Source organism: Exophiala bonariae, assembly GCF_035927105.1.
Source record: "Exophiala bonariae strain CCFEE 5792 chromosome Unknown scaffold_39, whole genome shotgun sequence".
Lineage (NCBI taxonomy): Eukaryota > Fungi > Ascomycota > Eurotiomycetes > Chaetothyriales > Herpotrichiellaceae > Exophiala > Exophiala bonariae.
In genome coordinates, this window is record NW_027042514.1 from 178,611 (window position 1) to 201,821 (window position 23,211).

General features: G+C 49.6%; 9 protein-coding genes across 9 annotated transcripts; 3 read left to right on the forward strand and 6 right to left on the reverse strand.

The window, feature by feature from the left end:
* Positions 1 to 71: 71 nt before the first annotated feature.
* Positions 72 to 1,517, reverse strand: LTR84_009506 (uncharacterized protein; the record flags this gene model as incomplete). The annotated part of the gene is made up of 1 exon (XM_064853046.1): positions 72 to 1,517. One exon carries the CDS (start codon positions 1,515 to 1,517, stop codon positions 72 to 74), a length of 1,446 nt encoding a protein of 481 aa, XP_064700809.1.
* A 957-nt stretch (positions 1,518 to 2,474) lies between these two features.
* On the forward strand, positions 2,475 to 4,304 carry LTR84_009507 (uncharacterized protein; the record flags this gene model as incomplete). The annotated part of the gene is made up of 1 exon (XM_064853047.1): positions 2,475 to 4,304. One exon carries the CDS (start codon positions 2,475 to 2,477, stop codon positions 4,302 to 4,304), a length of 1,830 nt encoding a protein of 609 aa, XP_064700810.1.
* A 143-nt stretch (positions 4,305 to 4,447) lies between these two features.
* On the reverse strand, positions 4,448 to 5,391 carry LTR84_009508 (uncharacterized protein; the record flags this gene model as incomplete). Its single annotated transcript, XM_064853048.1, has 3 exons — positions 4,448 to 5,097; positions 5,152 to 5,265; positions 5,316 to 5,391. 3 exons carry the CDS (start codon positions 5,389 to 5,391, stop codon positions 4,448 to 4,450), a joined length of 840 nt encoding a protein of 279 aa, XP_064700811.1.
* Positions 5,392 to 6,601: 1,210 nt separating this feature from the next.
* LTR84_009509 (uncharacterized protein) lies at positions 6,602 to 8,089 on the forward strand (the record flags this gene model as incomplete). The annotated part of the gene is made up of 1 exon (XM_064853049.1): positions 6,602 to 8,089. The coding sequence occupies one exon, from the start codon at positions 6,602 to 6,604 to the stop codon at positions 8,087 to 8,089; it is 1,488 nt and encodes a 495-aa protein (XP_064700812.1).
* Positions 8,090 to 8,498: 409 nt separating this feature from the next.
* URA7 (CTP synthase ura7) lies at positions 8,499 to 10,428 on the reverse strand (the record flags this gene model as incomplete). Its single annotated transcript, XM_064853050.1, has 3 exons — positions 8,499 to 9,686; positions 9,743 to 10,214; positions 10,268 to 10,428. The coding sequence occupies 3 exons, from the start codon at positions 10,426 to 10,428 to the stop codon at positions 8,499 to 8,501; spliced, it is 1,821 nt and encodes a 606-aa protein (XP_064700813.1).
* A 666-nt stretch (positions 10,429 to 11,094) lies between these two features.
* Positions 11,095 to 14,858, reverse strand: LTR84_009511 (uncharacterized protein; the record flags this gene model as incomplete). The annotated part of the gene is made up of 4 exons (XM_064853051.1): positions 11,095 to 11,420; positions 11,474 to 14,564; positions 14,615 to 14,774; positions 14,821 to 14,858. 4 exons carry the CDS (start codon positions 14,856 to 14,858, stop codon positions 11,095 to 11,097), a joined length of 3,615 nt encoding a protein of 1,204 aa, XP_064700814.1.
* Positions 14,859 to 15,286: 428 nt separating this feature from the next.
* LTR84_009512 (uncharacterized protein) lies at positions 15,287 to 17,407 on the reverse strand (the record flags this gene model as incomplete). The annotated part of the gene is made up of 8 exons (XM_064853052.1): positions 15,287 to 15,707; positions 15,775 to 16,238; positions 16,289 to 16,343; positions 16,401 to 16,421; positions 16,485 to 16,506; positions 16,559 to 16,930; positions 17,010 to 17,319; positions 17,402 to 17,407. 8 exons carry the CDS (start codon positions 17,405 to 17,407, stop codon positions 15,287 to 15,289), a joined length of 1,671 nt encoding a protein of 556 aa, XP_064700815.1.
* Positions 17,408 to 19,006: 1,599 nt separating this feature from the next.
* Positions 19,007 to 20,396, forward strand: LTR84_009513 (uncharacterized protein; the record flags this gene model as incomplete). Its single annotated transcript, XM_064853053.1, has 3 exons — positions 19,007 to 19,816; positions 19,866 to 20,162; positions 20,235 to 20,396. 3 exons carry the CDS (start codon positions 19,007 to 19,009, stop codon positions 20,394 to 20,396), a joined length of 1,269 nt encoding a protein of 422 aa, XP_064700816.1.
* A 1,721-nt stretch (positions 20,397 to 22,117) lies between these two features.
* On the reverse strand, positions 22,118 to 23,071 carry LTR84_009514 (uncharacterized protein; the record flags this gene model as incomplete). Its single annotated transcript, XM_064853054.1, has 1 exon — positions 22,118 to 23,071. The coding sequence occupies one exon, from the start codon at positions 23,069 to 23,071 to the stop codon at positions 22,118 to 22,120; it is 954 nt and encodes a 317-aa protein (XP_064700817.1).
* Between the last annotated feature and the right edge of the window lie 140 nt (positions 23,072 to 23,211).

Genomic DNA, 23,211 nt, shown 5'->3' on the forward strand with positions numbered 1-23,211 from the left:
ATGTGCTGAGCTCCACATCTCGTATGGTTTTCCAAGAGCCGGTAGTTTTGCACCCTTGATATAGTACTCCACTACCACAATGCCACCATGAGCGACATGAAACAGACCCCAAGTCCGGTTGCGATCATATTTCCAGCGACGCTGGAAGCAGCATTCCCCTGAGCAGTCCCTGTACCATTATTGGGAGACTCGGCCTGACCATCCGGTCCACCCTGGCCTTGTCCCTCCAGCCCCTCCACAACCTCACCCACCAAACTCGCAAAGCGCATTTCATTCTTCCCAAAGTCAAAGACTCCAAGCACGTTCTTGAAGAATCCAGCCCCGACGATGTTCAAGGTAATGCCGTCGATCCCGACCGTCTCGGACGGAACAAGATTCGAGACGCAGATCCCCTCCTCCGTCTGATATACGAGGTCACGCCCGTCATGGAAGAACGTCTGGTTCGCAAGCGTGATCCCAAACGTCGGTGCGACGGCGTCACACTGCAAGACGTAGATGGACAGCTCGGCGTTCCAGACGGCAGGCGGTTCGAACAGCGCGTTGATGGGTGCGAGGACCGCGTCGGGGAAGAAGCTGAAGTGGTTGCCGTTGTCGAAGAATACTTGTGTGCGTGTCGTGTCGGTGGTGAGGTTTGAGTTTTCACGTTGAGTGTTGGCTGATGCAGGTCCGTACTTGAAGCCGTCGATCGTCGTCGTCCAGTAAGAGATGACGTGCTTCCCACTCGTGAAGTTCTCTGGAATAGTCTCGTGGATCTCGACGGGGAGCGTCGCCCACTCGGCGCTGTGATTCACCGGTGCGAGCCCGCCGAGCGTGAGATAGCCGCCGAAGCCGGTCGTTGAGTTCTGAGGTGTGCGCGCGATTGCGAGACTGTAGTATGGTTCGATCAGGCCTTGATCCGCCATGGTGAACAACAGGGGGTCGTATGGTAGCCTATTGAACCAGTATGTCGTGTTGTCTTGGAATGGACCTGGGTGTGCAGATGTCAGGGCCGGATATCCGATCCCCAATAGGCCGGAGTTGATGCCGTCGCCCATTGGGGTGCTGACGTTGGCGAGGCCGACTTTCTGTCGGACGGTCATCCCTGCGAGGGTGATGTTCTCATATGCCATCAGTCCGGACGCAATGCCGTCGCCGTACTGGATACCGAAGATTTCGTCGGGGATTTCCTCATAGCCGGCACTCTTGGAAGGGTCATATGATGAGGGTCCGTAGAGGCAGGCATCTCGTGGGAGGTCGAGCCCCGACGTGCGATTCACACATTGAAAATCTTTCTGCACGACCCAGGTGTCGCTGCTGCCGGTATCGATGAAAAGTTGGAAGGTTTGATCGCCAAATTTTACCTCCGTGTCGAAGACGGATCCGAATGATGTCGCTGTGATTGGTGTTGTACCGTTGAGTGATGTGAGTGCCGTGGACTTATCCCGGCGATTTAAGGGCAAGTGCACTGCTTTTGCTGTGTTTGCTGCGAGCGTGGCGGTGACAAGGATACTTGTTGAAAGCAGGGTTGATGAATGCATGGTGTTAAGCCTCTAGAGACTGGATTGGTCGGAAGAAAGATACCCAGGTGGAGAGGGAGTGGTTCAGTATTCGGTAGTTTTAAGGCCATCTCTTTGAGCAATACACGCAGTTTATATAATGCTATATGATGAATGCAGCCTGTTCAGCATGAAATTTCCAAGATTTTCCGATAACAACGCCAGCTCGAAAACGCTGAATATCTGAGCATACGAACCGCCGAGCCTCATGGATCTAATCATGAAAACGGGTCGTAACGCGTGTTGTCGAGAACATTGGCATTGTTCATATCTCTGAGCCACAAAAGTATGATGGAGCTTGATTTACTCTGATATCCAAGTGGGGCCCTCTCTGGAGTCTGCGTTGCACGGAAATCCCTTCGGCTCTGATGGCAAGGCTGTAGCCACTAGTACGAGGCTAGGGGGGATCATGATGCTCAGAAAGGTAAAGCGTCTGGTTCGTATAATAAGGTTTCGAATATGTGAAGCCATTGGTTTTACAGCCTTGTCCAAGCCCCGCTCAAGGCTTCAGGCATTGCCTAGCTCCGTGTTCATTGGGAAATGGTTGGCCTGATCTCTGCGACAACAAAAATGGCTTGAGATCAATGAAATTTCTGGAGTAAACGAAAAAGTTTCTCTCGCACATCACGTACCTGACAACTCTTGCCGTAGACTGATGACCGTGGAAGTACCTATCCAAATATGCCGCAGCCACGAAACAAGCCACAAGGAACGAAGGATGCCGCCGCCGTTGGTCCAGGATCACGACGGAGTACACCAAAGGTTCGCACTGGATGCAAAACCTGCAAGTAGGTTCCCAAGCCCTAGTTCAATCCTACGATGATCCTTCCGAAGCTTAATCATCTTGTCCACAGGGTGCGTCGTATTAAATGCGACGAAACTCGACCATCGTGTCGGCGTTGCGAGCGGTCGGATCGCCAGTGTGAGGGGTACGACAACATGGTATCCCGCTTTTTGACCGCCAACCCTTCCGGAGAGATTGAGCTCTCCAAGCCAAAGATTAAGGAGTATAGTATTCCATTCCAAGTTCCGGGCAGTAAAGCAGATCGTGAGTTGCTGCATTACTATTGTTGCCAAACAGCGGGAGATCTTTCTTCCTCACTTGATGGTGATTTTTGGACACACCTTATTCTCAGTCGCGGCCACGATGAGCCGGTGATTCGCAACGCGTTGGTCACGTTGTCGCGCCTTCACAAGGACTATATCTTCGAAGAAGTGGGGACCAGCTCGCCAAACCCGGGCGATACTCCCGTGCATCATGCTCGAAACTTGTCTCTCGTTGCAAGATCTCATCGTCAATTGAGGAACTATCTTTTCAGAATGGACGCAACGCTTGAGGTGGCACTGATTTGCAGTATCATCTTCTACTCGTTCGAGTCTTTGCTTGGTGAACCTGAGCGAGCAATCGATCATCTCAATCACGGGTTAATGCTTTTGAAGCAATCGCAGGTACAGCAAGTATTGGGTTTCAGCGATGATGGACTTATGAAACGCCTCGTCAGGCTTTATGAGCGTCTTGACGTTCAGGCGAGCACATTCGAGGATCGTAGGCCGCCAATCTTGACCCTTGTCACTTCTGAGGAGCGAATGGGACTTTGCAGTGTCGTGCCACCACATCTTTCCGATACCGTCCAGGCCGAAGCGGTTCTGATCAAATTGCAGAACTGGGCTTTACATCATTTCATCACACACGTCGATTTAAAGCATCGCCCCTGGGAGGAGTACCCACTCGACGTCCTGTGTGAACGTCGAGTACTTGCAATGCAATTTGATCGATATGGACATGTACTGGAGCAGTATTGCGTGGTAAGCGGAATAAAGTCACAAAGGCTGGGTTTGGTAATGCAGCAAGAGCAGACCACGCAATTGCTTCATCTCCAAACCCAGTTCCTTCTCTTTCGCGCCTTACTGAGTGAGAATTTGCCAAGCATGTTCTGGATGAAGTCGCTCTTGTCCTCCGATGATGGACTCACGTGTCAGGGGACGCGCCAACTCCTTACATTCTCTTCCAACCCAGACGATAGCCTTCGACAGGCGTTATCCAGCTTGACGAGAATCCTCTCAGCCGACAACGGGACCCCGACGGCATCAAACTCGAAACCAATGTCGTCGAAAGACCAGAATCCTTTTCCAGAAAAACAAAGACGTACCTTTACCTTGTCGGGTCAAATTGTGCCCGCTCTCTACTTCACCTGCATAAAAACGACGGATCCGGACATCCTGTCATGGGCTCGTGCTGCAACCTTGGCGATTCGTGGCCGTGATGGACTCTGGGATGCGGAGACTGTATCATTCATCATTGAGGAAGTAGCACAGATTAATGCCCTAAGCGAGCACTCGGATTTAACCACGATCATATCTCCGATGTCGGAAGACGATACCCAACCAAGCGGGAAAATATTAGACTCCAAAGCGATTGACCTGGCTTGTTACTGTGACGAGTCCTGTGCAGGAAGACAAGGCCACGAGCCGCAAATTCCGAAAAGGCTGAAGTATGAACCAGGCTATCGACTCGAGGATGCTGGGCTTGAGATACTCGATGCCGATGGAGGTATCCGAGACGTTGCCAAACAGCTACACGAAAAATTGATTGCTCGAACAGAAGGAAGCGATCCATGGAGATATCATTCTCCAAAACTCAAAGACAGGGGAAAGACGAGCGAAGAATCGTTTCTAAATCATGTCGAAATTATCCAGGAACCCCACTTTCACCCCTCAACCTCGGCCATGTATTCCACCTTTGATGCTTCCAGACCGGCCAGCATCTGATTTGCCATTATTTACATACACTATATGCTAATATGGCTGTCATAAAGTCGATGGTGAATCGAGAAGCATTATCCAAGTCGCTATAGTCATAGTCATATGCACTTATGACAGGTCGACTTTACCAGCCTAGGTGTTCCAGGTTATCACAAAGGCTTGGTAAGGATGCCTGAAATGTATGTGAATGGCGCCCACTCGAAGTCTAGCTTCAGATCAAACTTTGCCCAATTGCCTGCATTTTTCAGTGCGGCTGCCGTATCTCGGTTGAGATGGCAACCAGCAAGAAAGAACTTCCAGCCGAGCAGGTGCCAGACTATTTGCATCGATCTTGCAAAAAGACTACCAGTTGTCGTCCAAGGATTCTTGACATGTTCGACGAGGATGAGCTGGCCACCTGGCTTCAGCATCTGGTACAGTTCGCGAGTTGTCTTATCTAAATCAGGGACCGAGCACAGCACGCGTACACTGATGATTGAGTCGAATATATGCTCACTGGACTTGAATTGTTCATCGTAAGTGCGTAATGCGGGAATGAGAGACGCTTTGTCAGCGGTACTGTTGATGATCTGATACTTGAATGGCAAGTTGGCAGCATCGATGCAACCCTGAAGGTCAGAATGCATTCCCACAGCAGGCTCGGCAGCAAGGACAACATCAATATTGGAGTTGCCTGAAAAGTAGGCGACATGGGCTCCCGATCCAGGGCCGATATGAAGAACCTTTCCATGAGCCTTTGCAATCAATGGAGGAACAAGAGTTGCTGACCCGACCGGCTGCGGTGGTGGAATTACTGGCTCTGAAAAGGACATCAGCATGGTTCTGGGTGCTCACTGCAATGGTGTCGACCTACTGGTCAACCAATTCCAGAAAGAGGCAAAGGCATCCTCCTTAACCTTTTTGAGGTTGGTGAGGGTTGGTAAATGATGCTCTACCACCAGGAACTGATATGCAGTAGTGATGTGGTCTGCCCGATTTGTTAGTATCAAAGACTGATACGGACGGCAAGCACATTACATATTGCACTATACCACAAGAGATATCCAGGATCCATTGCATTGGACAGTTGCTGTTTGAGAGGCGGCCAAGCCATGACGAGGATTTGATATTTGATGTGCGGGAATGCAAGAGCTATGAGGATTTTCAGGAGTGTGACAGAGTGAAAGGGAAGAGAAAACAACAGGCGGACTGGATGGTGGGGAATGGCGATTTATATGATTTTCTGGGAACGAACGCGGACATGGTGCATGGTGCCATCCGTGGTAGCCGTACCAACTATATGCCATGCCATCTTATGACAGACAGCCTCGCGAATACGACCGAGACTCGAGGGGTGGCATATTACCTGAGTAGACTGTGGACGAAGCCAGGAACGACATGCCCAATCGAAACCCCTGGTTGACTTTAGGTGGTTAGGCACCCGACTCTGGCGAGACGGGCCTAGTCTTTCTCTGAACGGGCTCTGTTACTCAGTTCTCAGCATCATTATACATCATTCCAGACGGCCACTCGTGAGGAGACGACGGCGAGGCCTTGGACAGCGGCGAATGTAATGCTTTGAAGTATCCTAGACGTCTCATCAAGGAACGAAAATAACATTATTCCTCCTCCCAGGGAAATTCCCCTTCGCCGATCTCCGCAGTTCGGAGACTGAGGGAGATGGTTTTTCCATTCCGTTCAAGATCCGCCCCGCCGCACAAAAGAAAGATGCTTTGAGCAGATTAGCTCATGGGATGATGAGAGGTCTCTCAAGACTCAAGAGAAGAGGCAAAAGCCCTTATCCTTATCCATCATCTCTCACAGCTAACCCCGCTCCGTCCCACGCTATCAATCATGCCAACCAACCAACCAACCAACCAACCAACCAACCTGGTTGGGTCGCAAAAACAGATACTTCTTCATCATCATGTAGAGAGGTACCTAAGTCCCTAGGTAGGTATCGTGTTCGCCCGGCAAGTACCTTCCGTTCATCCTCATCATAAAACAACCGGGTTTTCTGCAAAGTTTTCTCTTGTCTCTTTTTCTACAAGTATCCCGTGAAGTGCTGAGCTCTCCCAACATTAAGATTATTGCGATACTCGATCAGGGTGCAAGACCCTAGCTCTCAAAGAGGTGTCTCTCAAGCGGCCGACGGGTGTCTCTTCGGCCTGGCTGATCTGTATATAATCACTCCTGCACGACGATTGAGGTGATATACCATGGAAAGTTCAATGAGGTCGATGGAGTCACCACTTACGAGCGACATGCAAGGAGCAACGACCAAATCTCGCTTCGTCAGAACAAAAAGGCGCGTCCTTCATCGCATGTCCAGGCTGCATAGCCGGATACCATATCTACGAAAACTGCCACTAGCGGCCATTCTCATTATCCTATTACTAATTCTCGTCAACCTGATTGTCTGGGCAGCTTGCGGCATCGTTCTCGCTTATCACACGAATTTGCTCTCGACAGCGGCGTTGTCGTATACTCTAGGCCTCCGACATGCCCTGGACGCGGATCACATTTCCGCCATCGATCTGATGACACGGCGGTTGATCGCGACCGGTCAACGCCCAGTCACTGTCGGTACATTTTTCAGTCTTGGACATAGTACCATCGTCATTGTCACATCGATTGTCGTCGCGGCCACGGCAGCAGGGGTGTCCAGCCGCTTTGATAGTTTCGGCAACGTCGGCGGCATAATCGGCACATCCGTCTCTGCGGCTTTCCTGATCCTCCTCGGAATAATGAACGCCTACATCTTGTACAAGCTCATCGTGCAGATCCAAAAGGTGATCCGCATGCAACCCGACCAAGCGGCCGAAGAAGCTTGGAAGATCGAAGGCGGTGGGGTCCTCTTCCGGGTGCTGAAGCGAATGTTCAAACTCATCGACCGTCCCTGGAAAATGTATCCCCTGGGGGTCCTCTTCGGCCTGGGATTCGACACGAGCTCCGAAATTGCACTTCTGGGCATCAGCAGCATCGAGGCAACCAGAGGCACCAGCATCTGGCTCATCTTGATCTTCCCCATCCTCTTCACTGCCGGAATGTGTCTGGTCGACACCACCGACGGCGCCCTGATGATGAGTCTCTACGTCGCACCAATGGGCATGGGCGGCGACGACAAGAAAGACACCCCTCCCGGCCCCGCCACAGACGACATAACAGTCACTACTCAACCGGTCCCTCTCTCAGACGTCGACGTCGACCTGCCACCCACCCAATCCACCACCACCACTGGCACCGACAGAGACACCGACAGACAAATCCGACCACGAATCAAAGACCCGCTAACATTCCTCTACTACAGCATCGTGCTGACCTCCCTGACGGTCGTATGCGCCATCGTGATCGGCATGCTCCAGCTCCTGTCGCTGATCCTGAACACGGCGCACCCGACCGGCCGGTTCTGGGACGGCGTCGAGACAGCCGGCGAGTACTACGAGGTGATCGGCGGCGCCATCTGCGGCAGCTTCGTCGTCTTCGGCGGCCTCAGCGTCCTGTGCTACCGCCCGTGGAAGCGCTGGGTGCAGAGGAAACGCGCCCAGCTGCGCGCTGAAGGCGAGTTGTTCGGTGTCGACGTCGGCGTCGCTGGCCCGCCCTATCGTGACCATGTCGATGGTGACGAGGGAGGGGCCGCCGTGGCGCGCGAGCGGCGTGCTGCTGAAGTCGTTGTGGACGCTTGGGATCATACCGATGGCAAGCCGTCTTCGGCGTCTGAAAGTCGTGCTCAGACTACGAGGGTGCCTGGAAAGGCGTATGATTCTGGAAGCGCTGGACGTTCAGGTGCGGCGGCATCGAGGGAGAGATAGAGCGTGGGCTACGAAGAAGAGACAGGAAAGCTCACTGGGGTTCGATTCAGGATCGTCGAGACATGAGATGCTTGGATCCTTGGCATACACATCACAGGCGCGTTCTAACAGGGGATTTGTGTTGTGGTGATTTACCAATGGATTTGGAGGATTTATTCTTTTGCTATCCAGGTAGCTAGTATGCTAGACCACAGCGAGGCTGGGTGGAGCTCGCCGCTCAATATCTTTAGAGAGCACAGCATCCCAGGTTTAAATCAACACGAAAAATTCGAGTGAAGCAAGTGAACATTTCGCACCCGTCAGAAGCAACCCAATCGAGCTTTCCAATAGTGAGGGCCCAAATTTCATGAAAAGACGCCAACACACACGGCGATGAAACTTCAAATGTTATCCATCAATTCGTGGCATCTCATAATCCAGATGCAGAGTGTGAAGCGTCAACTCCATTCGTCAAAATCCCGTTCTGAACATGAGATATGCCGTTGACGCTATCGCGGCGTTGCTGCTGCTGGGATTTATTTTTCGCCAGCGTCTCAGCAGTCACTTTGTCAAGGACACCAGCACTGGCAGCCACAAAGCCTAAATAAGGCGGGCTTGGTCGAAGGACGCGACTCAGGTATTCTGGGTGGAATTGCACTCCGACGAAAAAGGGATGGTCTTTCAACTCGACAATTTCCATCCGCTCCCCTTTGTCATCCTTGCCGATGAATGTTAGACCCGCCTCAGATAGACGTTCGATGTACTCTGGATTGACCTCGTAGCGGTGACGGTGGCGCTCAAGAACGCTAGGTTCGTTTTTATATAATTTTCGTAGGCGAGACCATTCTGTGTCTTCTTGAAACAGGGTCGGTCGGAGTCCTAGTCGCATGTTACCTCCCATGGTAGCCTTGTCAATCTCTGGCATGAAGATAACAACAGGATCGGCTGTCTGGGCATTTAGTTCCACGGAAGATGCTTCTTTGAGTCCACAAACATTTCGAGCGAATTCGATGACAGATATCTGCATACCGAGGCAAATACCTAGGTACGGCTTCGGCTTGGTACGTGCCCACTGTGCAGCTGCCACCATGCCCTCCGTGCCACGAGAACCAAACCCTCCAGGAACGAGAACACCATCGGCTGTGCAGAGCTCGTGCCATGCTTTGTGGTATGATTCCGGGGATGAGTCCAAGGTTGCTTTCTCTAGATTGCTGGCATCAAGCCAAACGAGGTTTAATTTTCGATGGCATGCCATTGCACTGTGCTCCAGAGACTTGATGACGGAGAGATACGAATCATGCAGGTTCGTATACTTTCCAACCAAGACAATGGTGACTTTTTCGTTGTCGAGGAATCGGTCTTGTGATGTAGTCAACGTCTTCCACTCTTGCCAGATTGCTTGGCCTTTAGTAACCAATGCAGGTGAAATTGGATAAGCCTCTAATCGGAATAGTTCTCGTAGCTGGCTGAGAAGACCCTGTTCTTCTAGAAGCATAGGTACATGGTAGGTGGAAGAGACATCGTGAACCGCAATGACTTGCTCAGGTTCAACCTGGCAGAAAAGTGCGATTTTGTTGGTTGTGGCTTCGATGAGAGGTTCTTGACATCGACATGCAATCTAGAAATGGGTCAGTCATGCTGTGAGTGCTTGCTCGCGAGAGGGAAGAAACTGACCAAGTCCGGAGATAGACCAGCTGAACGTGCATCTCGGATTGCCTGTTGAGTTGGCTTTGTCTTCTGTTCTCCACTAATGACCGGGACGAGCGAGACGTGAATCTGACAGAAGTTGTCTTTGCCAGCACGTCGTCGCAGCTGGCGCATGGCTTCAATGAAAGGAGCACTTTCAATATCACCAACTGTACCACCAAGCTCGATAATGCAGACATCTGGTTGTTCATTTGTATCATCCACAGGTACTCTTGCAACTCTTTCTATCCAGTCCTGAATAGCGTTTGTGACATGTGGGACGACCTGAACAGTCTTGCCCAGATAATCACCACGTCTTTCCCGCTCAATGACATGTTGGTACATCTTTCCGGTTGTGACACTGTTTTCTCGGGTCAAGGTGATGTTGAGGTATCGCTCGTAGTTTCCAAGATCGAGGTCGACTTCACCGCCATCGTCCAACACGAAACACTCTCCGTGCCTATGAGGTACCAGTCAGCCTTGGAACGTAACTAGAACATCTTTTCGACATACTCGGTCGGAGCCATCGTGCCGGCATCGACATTGATGTAAGGATCGATTTTTATGGCGGTGACCTTGAGGCCCAAAGTCTTCAACAGAAGACCGGTTGACGACGCAGTGATGCCCTTTCCGATTCCGGAGATTACTCCACCAGAGACGAGGATGTATTTCATGATGTCGATTGAGAGTAGTAAAGATCGAAATGTAGGTCGCCGTCGCTGGCCAATGCCAGCGGGAAGGAAGGGAAAAGAAGGACTCGAGGCAGATTGCCTGGCAGACGTTGACTCTTGTTGCGGCGGGGCACTGCCAAATTTTTGTCTTGGCACCTCCGAACGCGTAAAGTGGAAAACGCGTGATGTACACGAAGATCGCGTCGCTGGCTGCTTCCCTTCAAGTCCAACAACATACATACTTAGGTGGGTTATGAAAACCACTCGCTTCTCTCATACACCGAGTCTAGTCTTTTCAAGGGCATCGCGAACAGGCCGAGTGAAGATCAGAGAAAAGGGTTGGTTAGCCTCGTGAAGAGGACAGCGGATTTTGAAGATTCTGGGTTGGATAGATTTGTTGATCTGTGTCTTTATTTTTATGGCGATTAGAAGTATAGCCACAGGGTCGCGGGCGCATATTAAGAGAAGAATTGTATCTCGAAGACTTTTGGGAAGGTTATGACCAAACATTAATAGTAAGATTGCTCCTGTGGTCGCTGAGTGCTTACTAAAAAGACAAATAGCTCCAGTGTCGCTTGGAAAAGGAACACATCGTTTCTCGTAATCATACACACTTCCAGCTTGTACTCATGTCCAAGACTTCATCTCGTGCCATCATCTTCCCACAAATCACTGAGTTTGACTCTCAACGAAGTCCAAGGCATTTTCGATTGATTCGACACGGATACTAGAGACGTTGTTTGCGAATGTAACTCCGTAAACTTTGTCGGCCACCCTCAACATTTCTGGTCTGAAAGTTGTACAAATAAATTGACCGCTTGAGGGCAGGTCATCCTCAGTCGCTCCGTCATCAACCTTATTTGCCAGGTACATAAGATGGTCGGCAACTGCGGTACGATACTGAGCGTCGAGATTGGCGTCGATTTCATCAAAGATGTAAAAAGGAGCCGGATCCGTTGCTTGGATGGCAAAAATGAGTGCGAGACTGCACAAACCTGGCATGATGATCAGTTATTTGTTTGTAATCGGGTTTCAAGATCAGACTTACTCTTTTGTCCACCACTAAGCTGTTGAATACGTTGTTGGTCATCGTGCTTGCTATTGAAACTCACACTAATTCCAACACCAGTATAATTCTCGACACCACGTTTGCTTATAGGTTCTGCATCGGACTCTTCATCATCTGCTTGTCGAGCATCGGTTTTGCGTTGAATGATCAATCGACCTCTGCCGGCTGGCACCAGTTTGTGGAAAACTTCAGCGAATGCTTTACTGACTTGCTTGAATGTTCGTTCGATGGCTTCATCTTTTCTCTGATCGAGCACTTCAATCAGATTTTGAATGGATGTCTTGGCTGCTTCAAGGTCTTTTCGCCGGCTGTCGAGTTCCTCTCTTTGCTTTGTGGACTTGCGATAGTGTTCGAAAGCGTGCTTGTTAACAGAACTGTACTTCTTTAGCGATTCTTTGACTTTCTGAAGCCGTTTCACAATTGTGTTGGAGTCCATGGAACGGTACTTGGTCCTTGACTCTTCCGGTATTGCACCAAGTTCGCGAATGTTCTCCTGGGCTTCTTGCTTAGAAGCCAGCAATGCAGCTTTCTTCTGTACCGACTTCTCAAGCCGACGTTGATGACGTTCAATTGCCTTTGCCAAGTCATCTAGCTGTCTTCGAATGTCAGAAGCTTCTGTCTCATAAGCAGCCACTTTCGTTGCAGAGTCCTCTAACTTTTCCTCCAGGTCGTTCAGATTCTGTTGGACAGAATTCAAGTCTTTGGTTAACCGTGCTAATTCAGCCCGTTTGGCTTTCAGACCAGCAGACGAGGTAGCCTCTGAGTCCCCCTCATCTGCCTCAAGTGCGAGTAATTGTGGTTTCAGGCTTGAATTCAACCTAACTTCTAGGTCTGCTTTCTTGGTCTCAATCTCCGCTCGTGATGCAGAAACATTGTTATACTCAAGTCTGAGCTTTTGAATGCTTGTGGTTAAATTGGCCAATTGCGATTCCTCAGCAGTCGTCAGAGCTTTCTTAAAGTCCGAATTCAATTCTGAGGAGTATGCTGTCTGTTGGTCGCTAAGGCTTTTCACGTTGGAGGCAATGGTAGCCTCTTGCCTTCTTTTTGCATCCAGATCGTCCTTTTTTCGAGAGAGCATTTCTGATTTATTTCTGAGTTCTTGTCGTTGTAGTCGTTGTTGATTTTGGCCTTGGTTCTTTCTCTGTTCCAGTCTCTGGACATCACCTACGGATTTTGTGATCGTTTGGTCAATCTTTTCGATCTGTCGCTTGATGTCATTGCTTTCTGCCCTGACACGTTCGAATTTTTCGCGCGCAGAGATGACAGCTTTCGTTGCTTTCAGTCGCGAGGTACGAATGTCATGATAGCCACCCGTCAAAGCACCTTTCTTATCAGATCTATCACCCTCAGGGGTAACTGCAGTCAGGCCATGCGTTCGAGCGTATTGAGCTGCGATACTGAGATTTTGAGCGATGATTGCCTTGCCAAATACTTGCTGCACTGCTTTCTCGAATTTCGGATCATAGCTCATCAGTGACATGAGAGGCCGAGCATCTTGTGCATTTGGAAAGTTTGCCATCTTGGGCTTCAAGCGATTCAAGGGCATGAATGTGATACGTCCAGCACGCTCAGTGTTCAATATTTCCATGACTCGGGTAGCTGTTTCATCATTGTCGACAACATAATGGAAGAGAGATGCTCCAGCGGTAACCTCGACTGCAGTATGATGTTGAGGTACATCAATCAATTCTGCAAGTGTGCCATAGCACCCCTCAAGGTTGTATTGTTGCTTGATTCGTCGAACCGCCTCTAAACCTCGACTGGTATTGCCGTCCATCATGTGAGACAAACTGCGCTCTGCTTTTCTGAGGTCGTCTTGTGCGGAGGCATATTCTGAATGCAACTGGGCTTCTCTCCTCCATAACAGCTTTCTCTCATCCATCAGAGTCTCTTTTCGCTCATTCGCTGTCTGAATTTCATGATCGATAACCTCGTCAGAGGTCCCCGCATCATCTTGTAGCTCTTGAACCTCCTTTTCAAGCTGGTCGATCAATTTCTGGTCTTCAATAATGCCTTCTGAGGTCTGCATACGTGTAGCTTTGAAGCGTGATAGAGATTCGAAAGCCTCATCAATTTGGGTCTGCAACCAGCTGTCGCGATCTTTCTTGGTCTTGAATCGCGCATTTCTGCCTTGTTTGGAGTATAGCCGCTGGGAACTTGTTTCTGCCTCATCTAGGCGAGCTTTGACAGAGCTTTCTTTAGCCTTTTCCGCCTCGAATTGTGGGACCACAGTTTTGAGTTCCTTCTCGATTTGTCTGATTTGTGCTCGCACGCTCTGCAACTCCTTGTCGCGATTGTCTTTGGAACGCTGTGCGGAAGCCTGCCCATGCGACATGTTGCGCTCCTCGAGTTCCGCTTGAGCCCGTAATTTCGCCTTTTCGCGCTTTTCATCTTCGTACTGCCGCTTTTCAAGCCGTGCTGCGTGCATTTGTTGATTTAATAATTGTACCTTCTGGGTGATCTTGGCCAAAGTCTCTTCACCTTGAGCATATTGTTCGCGATTCTCATCGGCATCGTCAATGCCCCCCGCTCTCCTGTCTTCCAGGCCGGACAAGGCTTTGTTGATTTCTTCTTGTTCGCGATGGAATAGGGTATACTCCAAAGCGCGCTTCTCGCGATCTTGGTCCTGAAAATCCCGCAGCTCGTCTTGTTCCTCCTCAAGTTCTGCAAGCCTCTCATTAATTTGTTCGAAGGTTTGATCAATGGCAGCAAGTTTGTTATTTGTTTCGCTCATGATCTTCTGCGATTCTTCCTTCTTGGCAACGAATTGCTGTGTACCAGCAACACTCTTCAAAACATCAAGCCGTTCTGAGTCTTTCATATTGGTTAAACGCGTGATACGACCTTGAGGAACAATGTAATAGGGATTAGCGCGTGAGAAGCCAGCATTTTCAAGCAACTGCATCACATCCTGTTTCGTTGCGTTCTTACGATCAAGTGAATATTCATCTTTCTTGAGCCCGATCGTTCGCCGTAGAATGAGTTCGTCATTTCCGGTGGGGAATCGGCCGTCAGAATTATCGAAGACAACCTCAACATATGCAGACATCACGGCCGAGCCAGATCCTTCCTAAGACAGGTTAGAAAGCGGTTGCGCTACAATTGTGACATCCCGCTTACATGAATAAGAGCCTGCCTCTCCTCACGGCCCATCTGCGAATAAGCATCGCTGAGTACGAATCGGATAGCTGCGAAAAAGTTGCTTTTCCCGGAGCCATTGCGCCCAACAATGACATTCAACTTTGGTGAGAATGGGTCGACGACGGTTTGATTCTTGTAGCTTCGGAGAAGTTAGAGTGGTGCTGCGGAGGAAAGAGTGATCCCACCTTTTGAACCCTTGAATGGTTATCTGTTTGATATGCATCTTCGCAGTTTGGTGGGGCAACCGAATCGCGTGGCAGGTATGCAGAACTTCGAGGTAGGCGTAGGCCTCTGCAGCCTACTAATGATGCCGCAAGTGATTTTTGGGATTGCGCAGAAAAGGAAGGACTTTCGCAGAGAATTGGTGAGTATCTCATGGAGAAATTCACCGAGCATTTACTTCCTCTCGATGTGACAAGACGCGGTCACCCAAACGCGTCTGCCAATTAATTGTCTTGGCGGAGTCACTTCCCTGTCACGTGAATCACCAGCAGTACTTACATAAGCATGCAGATAGGGGCAGCCCGTGCCATGAAATTTAGGTTTTCATTCCATCATGATGAGCTCATACAGAGATATATACGGAGAACCTCCATCTTACCAAAAGGGCACGAATTCGAGCAGCACTGCTCCCATTCTCCAGAACCCGTTTTAATCATCCTCAAAGTCCTCGAACTCGAACTTGCGCTCATAATGAAACGGATTCCCAGCCAGGCCGATAGCTTGCTGGGTTGCTGCGATGACAGTAGCAGTGTGTCCTTCATTGGCATCAACTCTCGATGGTTCCCTAGCCGGCCTTGTGGAGTGCTCCCCAGTATGAAGGAGCTCTTTGGCCGTTACAGACCGAGTGATGACATTTTCCCCGCGCAATAAGGTGTTCAAGTCGTCTTGTAGTGACCCAATATCGTCCAACATTTCCTGAGCGATTCGACTAAAGGTGCTGCGTTCATTGAGGATGTCAATACATTCTTGTGAGGCTATAAGATCCTCCACTGCGCGTCCGTCGTTTCTTTCAAGCAGACTTTGCGCCACATCGAGCAGGAGTATGCTACATGCCGCCGAAGCATGACTTCTAATGCAAATGTTAGACTGGTATGCCAAAGAACACAAGGATCTTCCTTGGGGCCGCTGCCACTTACATGCACAACCAATGGCTACCAGAATTCAGAAGATTGAGGAGCCGTACGCAAGTCTTTGCTACGTCAACAGCCTCGCTTTGAAGGTGGCGTCCCATCTCAACGGGACCGTCCAGGACCCATCTCCCACTGATATTACATTGAGCGATTGCCACGAGTAGAGGTCTGTATAACAACATCCTTACTCCCATATAAATCGCATGAATCAGAAACAGTGACCTTCGATGTCTGTCAACATGCTCTGCCGTCTCCGTTGCTGTGATCGCAGACAGCTCCATCAGTGGTGGCAAACTTCGTCGCCAGTTATTCAAGGTTTCGGAACACCGCCCGACCACGGCAAATGTGATAGGTTTGGAGCCATACACTTCTTGCAGGACACCTGCCATCAATAAGCCAATCGTACTGATTTGGGCTTGAATCGCGTTTTCGAAGCTTGGGACAGGTTCCAAGATATCACTTTTGGTGAACTATCAGGACTGTCAACATCCGGATTCCACCGAAAGCAGCCGGCTCTTACCTCTATCTCACCCTCACTCAAATCGAATTGATAACCTAGACTTGCGGCTAGCCAACTTGGAACGTTCACGTCAGTGTTTTTCTGACCTTCCTGAAGAGTCGGAGTTCTTTACCATTCGAGAAAGACAAGTGTCCTATAAACCTTCCTCCAGGATACCCACCCATCCAGCTCAGGAGAGAGATCTAGCCGCGCCCACCTCGCTATTTGTAGACCTGTGGCTAAACAATGCACACTCAGCAACACAAAACCTCTATCATATGTGATACTCACCCACGGACAAACGAGCGCTATATTTCCTAGTCATGAATGCATACATGCTTAAGGAGACAAGTACTCTCATAACCCGGAGAGGTTTTTCGTCTAAGCACTCATTTGACAACGATGATGCTGTGCGATACAATGCTTCCATCATTGCCACCGAAACCTCATCACCGTCATAGATATGGCCAACGGCTGCTAGGGCACATAGCTCACTGAGTGTCATTCTAGTTGGCGGCTCATCAGACTGATACACTTGATCGCAGAGGGCTGTGGCTTCATCTTCTTCCAAAACATAGAATAAGATGAAGCTCCCAGCGTAAAAGGTGGTTAAGCCCAGCCTAATGACATCCTCAGGAGGGAGGTCCTGGGGACTGAAAATTTCTGTCGATGAGGTGAGGTTAGAATCTGAGCCTTGACAGTCAACTAAATTCACAGACACGAGATGGCCATTTTGACTGACTTGGTGAAGGTGCTTGCCGCCGGTTTGTGTGATCTTTTGGAGGTTGATCAGGTATTGCCTGCATATCAAATTTGTTCGACTCCGAATCACTCGCCCCAGCGTCCTCCCGAATACTACTGATCAGATTGCCAATCTCTTCATTTGATCCATGTTTCAAACAGATCATGATAGCTTCAAACCCACGAATCTTCTCGTGAAGTAAGTCCAGCTCGACCTCTTTGTCTCCCTTTCGTCGTCGATCGAGGTCGCTGTATTCGCATCGTCTCTGGTTGTGAAGACAAGCAGAGCATGACGGTGTTCGACCATCGCACTTGCGAGTTGTCAGTAAGTAAAGACGGTTCGTGTGTATCTTTGGCACCATACCTTTATGCGTCGAGAACGGCACGACTCACATGCATGGGATGTCTTCTTGACTTTTGGCGCGGTGTTTGCCGCCCATATTTGACCATGTACACCTAGATATTCCGGACCGAGCGATTCTCTTGGGTGTAATCTCGGAACCAATATTGACTGAGGCATTCAAGGTAAGTCGTCCGCATAAGAAATCCAGGTACGAAATGGGTAATGAAGGCATCAGTCGGTATTTGAAATGATGTGGAACGTAGACTGGCCCGAAAACACCATCTCGAACATGATGCTTTCCAAGTGCTAAGTTATGCGCTTCACTTATATTGATGGATTTCTTAGCAGTCTAGCTGGAATCTTTACCCCATGCAAGGATAACGAAGTCTAGGCCTTGGGGTGGCTTCTGGTATCAGATGCCCTGCATCGGCGATCACCCCACCTATTTCTCGGTTGAGTCAATGAAATCCTAACTCCTGTGGAAGAATATACAACCAACACGGATTTGGAGTCCTATTGGCTGTAAATCTCTCAAGAGATAAGTTTTCTGTTCCAAATCATAGCTCAGCATTGTCCTGCAATCATATCTAGGATGGTAAAGATCTGCAATCGGAGATCGAGTGAGAAAATCAATATCATGATGCCGATGCTCTTTCATGTTTCTGATCGTTTACCGATTTCTGTCCATGATGTGGCGTTCCCGGCTTCTGGGGAGCAAACTTTGGCGTCCCTAAGAATTATACCGATAGGCTGATGAGCGGTGGGGTTTCCCCCCTCCAGAGCCTGCAACACACTTCTAACTACTTACTTGATTAGCCATGTGCGACTTCTTCCACGAGGGCATGGTCGAGACGAGGACACTCATGCCATCAAGTAGGGTAACTAGTGAGCACCAGTACGAACTCAAGTTACGAATATCTGCTTTCATTGGAACGGCCCTGTAAGCACATATCATTGACATATATTATTGTTGATCAAGGGCTCGACCTGAGTCTGTATTCTGCTATCCGAAACTCATGGCGTCCGACGTACTTTCAGTAACTGTCAACTACTCAGACAATTAACTCGGTACTCGAGTACATAGGAAACCACCCATAGGTAGGTCTTGGAAAGCGCAGGAAACTTTCTAGTCACAGTGGACAATGCTCGCATACCACCCACACTTCTGATCCGAATTGCTACCGACCCAGTCACGCCCACTTCAGGTTTGTGATTATCGCCAAAGGTGCTGTTGCCAGTTGTCAATAAGAAAACAATCTGGGGACACATGGCCCCTGTATCACGATTCATTCCTACCGCGGGACGCTTTCATCAAACATACCGACAGGATGACCCAAACGTCAACTTTTGGACCCATTCCTGGCCAAATTACAGACTCGCGAGACACCGTTACGTTCATAGATTCTGATGAAGACTCGGACTATTCTGATGTCTGAGATGAATCTCCGTGAGCCGGTATGCCCGCACGTTCCTAGCCTCAATGCTGCGGTGCAGCAAGGACGCAAGGAGGGAAATTCTAGGCATAACTCCGAAATCGGACTGTCCACGGACCATTTTTATCAGATAAGATGCAGTTCGCCCTGAGAGCCTTCCCCAAGTCCGTATGGCCCTGATTGCATTGCGTTTGCTACACAATATCTATTCATACATGGAAGATGTCCGACAAGGCACTGATCTATCTTAAACTTGCTGGGCACATTCTGACTACCTTGAACTACCTCCTGAGAACCTTCATCTCATCAAAGATTAACCATTGGACTTACGAGCCTGGAGACAACCCCAAAACAATTGTTGTTATCGGCGCATCGTTCGCTGGCTACCACCTAGCGAAACAACTCGTCCAGACCATCCCCAGTGGCTATAGAGTGGTGCTGATCGAAAAGAATTCCCACTTTTTCTTCACATGGATCTTTCCACGATCGACAGCCATCCCCGACCACATTCACAAAGCATTCATCCCGTATCTTGAGCAGCCGCCATGGAGCCCGAAAGGAGCATACACATTCAGAAAGGGTACTGTCATCTCCATTGACTCGAAGAAGGTCTTTCTGGAAGACGGGTCGGAGATCGAATACGAGTATCTCGCTATTGCAACTGGTTCCCATGCGAGATACCCATCCAAGATGCAGACGACTGATAAACCAGACTGCATCAATTATTTCCACGATCAACAAGAGCGCATCAGGAAAGCACAGAGTGTTATAGTGGTCGGGGGCGGCGCGGCAGGCATGGAGATAGCCAGTGACACGAAGTCCAAATACCCAGAAAAGGACGTGACTCTGATCCATTCCCGTGATCGGCTCTTGAACCAGTTTGGACCTCTACTCCATGCCAAAGCACAGGAGGCGCTTGATACGCTAGGGGTCAAGACTTACCTCAACGAACGTGCCACCACTGGGATTGATGAAGAATATCCAAAGGAAGTCACACTCAAAAGTGGTCTCGTTCTGCATTGTGACACGCTAGTAAGTCTGCTGACTATCCGCCCCACGAATTTCGCTGATGACCATACAGGTCCGTTGTACGGGCCAGCATCCACGTGGAGATTTAATCAAAGACTACTCTCCTGCATCGATCTCCCCTTCAGGCAAAATCCTTGTTGACAAGGACATGAGGCTGGCCAGCTCGCCGAACCCCAATATCTTCGCTGCCGGCGATGTAGTCGACACTCCAGGTCCGAGCTTGGGACGAGCGGCCGCAAACCATGGCATTTTCGTGGCGGAGAACATTATACGCGCCATAAAGGGCAAGGCCTTGAAGCCGTTCAAGCCAGGAATGTTCGACTGGTCAATCGTATTGACGCTTGGTCTGGTGAGTTTGAATTTGGTCCGTCCTTTGTGGCGGCTACAGTTGGCTGATAAAACCTGGTGCGTGCTCATGTAGGCAAAAGAAGCATCCTATATGAGCGACGGGGTGAGAGAAATCGCTTTTGTGCATAAATCGCACCACGGAGATCTTGGGGCGAGTCGTGTGTGGCAGATGTTCGGTGTTAAGCCATTCGAAGATCCTAACGACAGTGACGAAAGTAAGGCTGTTGAAGCTTAGTTGTCCGAGAGAAATGAGCTTCCTCTCGAAAGGGGTATCTCGTTGTATCCATCTCCTTCATGCCCCGCGCGTTGTTGAATCGTCCTCGTCATACATCCTATTTCTTAAATTCAGATATGGTCAAAACCGGATGCTCTCGTGCAGCCTATCGCATCCGGAAATGCTGGTGCTGCTCGAAACCAAGGGTTTCCTTCTTCCGTTTCGACACTTTAGCTGCAAGATATTTTAGAAGTGAAGCAGCGTGTCAATTCACCCGTTTGTTTGCCAACAGCCTGGAGGCTAAGTGAACTCAGTGTGCGCTCTGCAAACCACCGATGAACGCCTCATGATTGTGGCCAAGCACTTAGAAAGGCACCTCGGGAGGACAGAGACCACTAGGGATTGTGCCAACGAGACCTGAGAGCCCGCGCCCCGGCCGTTCAAGGAGGCTTGGTTAGCCTTAGTTGGTACGTCCTTCTGGAACTCAGGCAGAAAGTACAGACATGTCGATCGTGTCCTTTAGAGCTGTTTGACTGACTAACTCCTTGGTTACTGTGATTGCCGAAAGTTCTTCACATCTACCGACAAGTCAGGGCGCCTGAACGAATCCCCTTAGAAAGCGGACGGTCGCCTTGAGGCAGGGAGTCCAACCAATAAGGCTGAAACTCCCGGCAAACTTAGGCAACAATTGAGCCTTGGCCAAAACAACCTTTCCCACCGCTGAACCCAGGACAAATGTTTCCAGGCGTTAGTCCGCACATCCCATGTTCCTTGACTGCGGATCTTCTCTTTTTCTCTCCCACGATGTTGCTATTTTTTGTTTACTCGCAAGGACATGGGACCTCATGCTCTGTGCCCTTATTTCGAGGTCCGAGTGATAAGGTGATAATGGGTCAAAGGCTCGGATGATGAAACATGACGGTTCGTGCCTGTGCTGGGCTGCGCCTCGAATTGGGTGGGACGTCGTCACATAAAGAGGCATCTTTAGGCTTTCGAAAGCAAAATGGCCCGAGCCTTTCGTTTATTGTTGTGTTTTGCTGTCGAGGACTTGTCGGCTTACGGTACAAGTACTAAGCACTCGCTCCGAATGGGATCGGCGAAGGATTTTTTGTTCTTTGCTTCTTAGATCTTAAAACCAGGTTCGAGAATCTGATCATCGTTGCGTATCCCAATGTTATAAGCTGAACATTGAATTTCCGAATCCTGACACCAGCTATCGATATCGGGAACACATACTCCATCTGAAGTCTTTCGACATTTGAAACTGTGCAGCAGGACATTGCCAGCATAAGTGGTATGCCTCGCCCTCGGCAAATCGAAGCAGAACAACTCTTTAACTTATGATGCAGTAATACGTGGCAACGATGTGCTATACCAACATCACATACACGTGCGGACATTCGGAGAAGTCATATGCATTGAACTGCAAATGCGAGAACGAACGAGGTAGTGGATCCTCAAGTTTCAAATGCAGCGATCACTGTAAAGGATGAGTCACTGGCCCCCAGGGGCCACTGGTCAGCCCCAAAGCACTCGTCATGTTACATACTATCCATACAGAGACAGGATAGTGAGGAGTATTTGAGAGGGATTTATGGGATGCGATAGGATGGGCGGGAACTTTGTATTGCAATACTATGGCGCGAAACTGCCTGTACTTGTGTCTGCTATTTTTGTCTGTTTGGGAGTTTCGGCCTTCCGAGCTCTGATTGTATTTATGAGATTTCCCGATTACTCGATACTTACTTCAACAACAAAGAATGAACCCATGCGAGACCGCTGTCGGGGCCGTGCAAGTGAACAACCTGCTCCGTCAACTTTGCAAAATGTCGCAAATTCTCAGCGTCAACACCTTCTTCCTCACAACCTCGTATGATATTATTGATTGCAATGCGCATCATCTCCATGGGATTCCCATGATTGTTATCTTGGTCGTTATTGTCGATGGCGGCTGCGAGGAGCTCGTTGTGGGGGATCAGAGAGGTGAGGAGCGGATTGAAGTAGGTGGTGACCACGTTGGTAAGATTGACATCAGCGACAGCTTTCTTCGTACCATCTGCACCACTTGTCTTCCTGGCTCGATCAATCTGCTTTCGAATCATTGCTAGAGCAGTCAGGGATCCGATGAACATTCCAAACATGCCAGAAAGAAGTGCGATGTCATAGCCAGCGGCGATGCCGGCATCTTCTCCCTTGTAATCTGGTAGGCCGATACTGCTGATCAAGCCTCTAACTCCACTGCTCTCAAGCATATCCTCGTCTTCACCGCTGATGAGCACGATTGATACTGGAGTACCAACATTCTGAGGTGTCACCATGATACCACCGTCGAAGTAATTAGCGACACCACGCTCCTTCAACCATACGGACGCCTCTCGTGCGTCCTGAGGTGTTCCATTTGTCAGATTCACCATGACCTTGTCCTTGAGAACGCCACTGGCGACAAGTGGCTGGAGGCCTTGGTAGATATTCTGATATTCAAGAACACAGAAGACGATGATATTGTTGGCCGAAATTGCTTCGGCGAGGTCTGGTTCATAAGAAGCGCCTGCTACGACAAGTTCAGTCACTGATGGCCTGGTGCTTGTGCGGTTCCAGATGGTGAGGGACCGGCCTGATTTGAGGAAGGCATGAGCGATTGCCGTTCCCATATTCCCCAAGCCGACCAGGGTGACCCCTGAGTTTGATGCTGCCATTTCTGAGATTCTCAATGTTTTTGATAGTTCGCTGTCGTGATTGCGATTATGGTCTCGAACTGTCTTCATCCTTTCTCCTTTCCTCGAGCATCTTCAAATACTTCTCGTCGACTGCCATACGGGCCCCGAGGAGCCCGTTT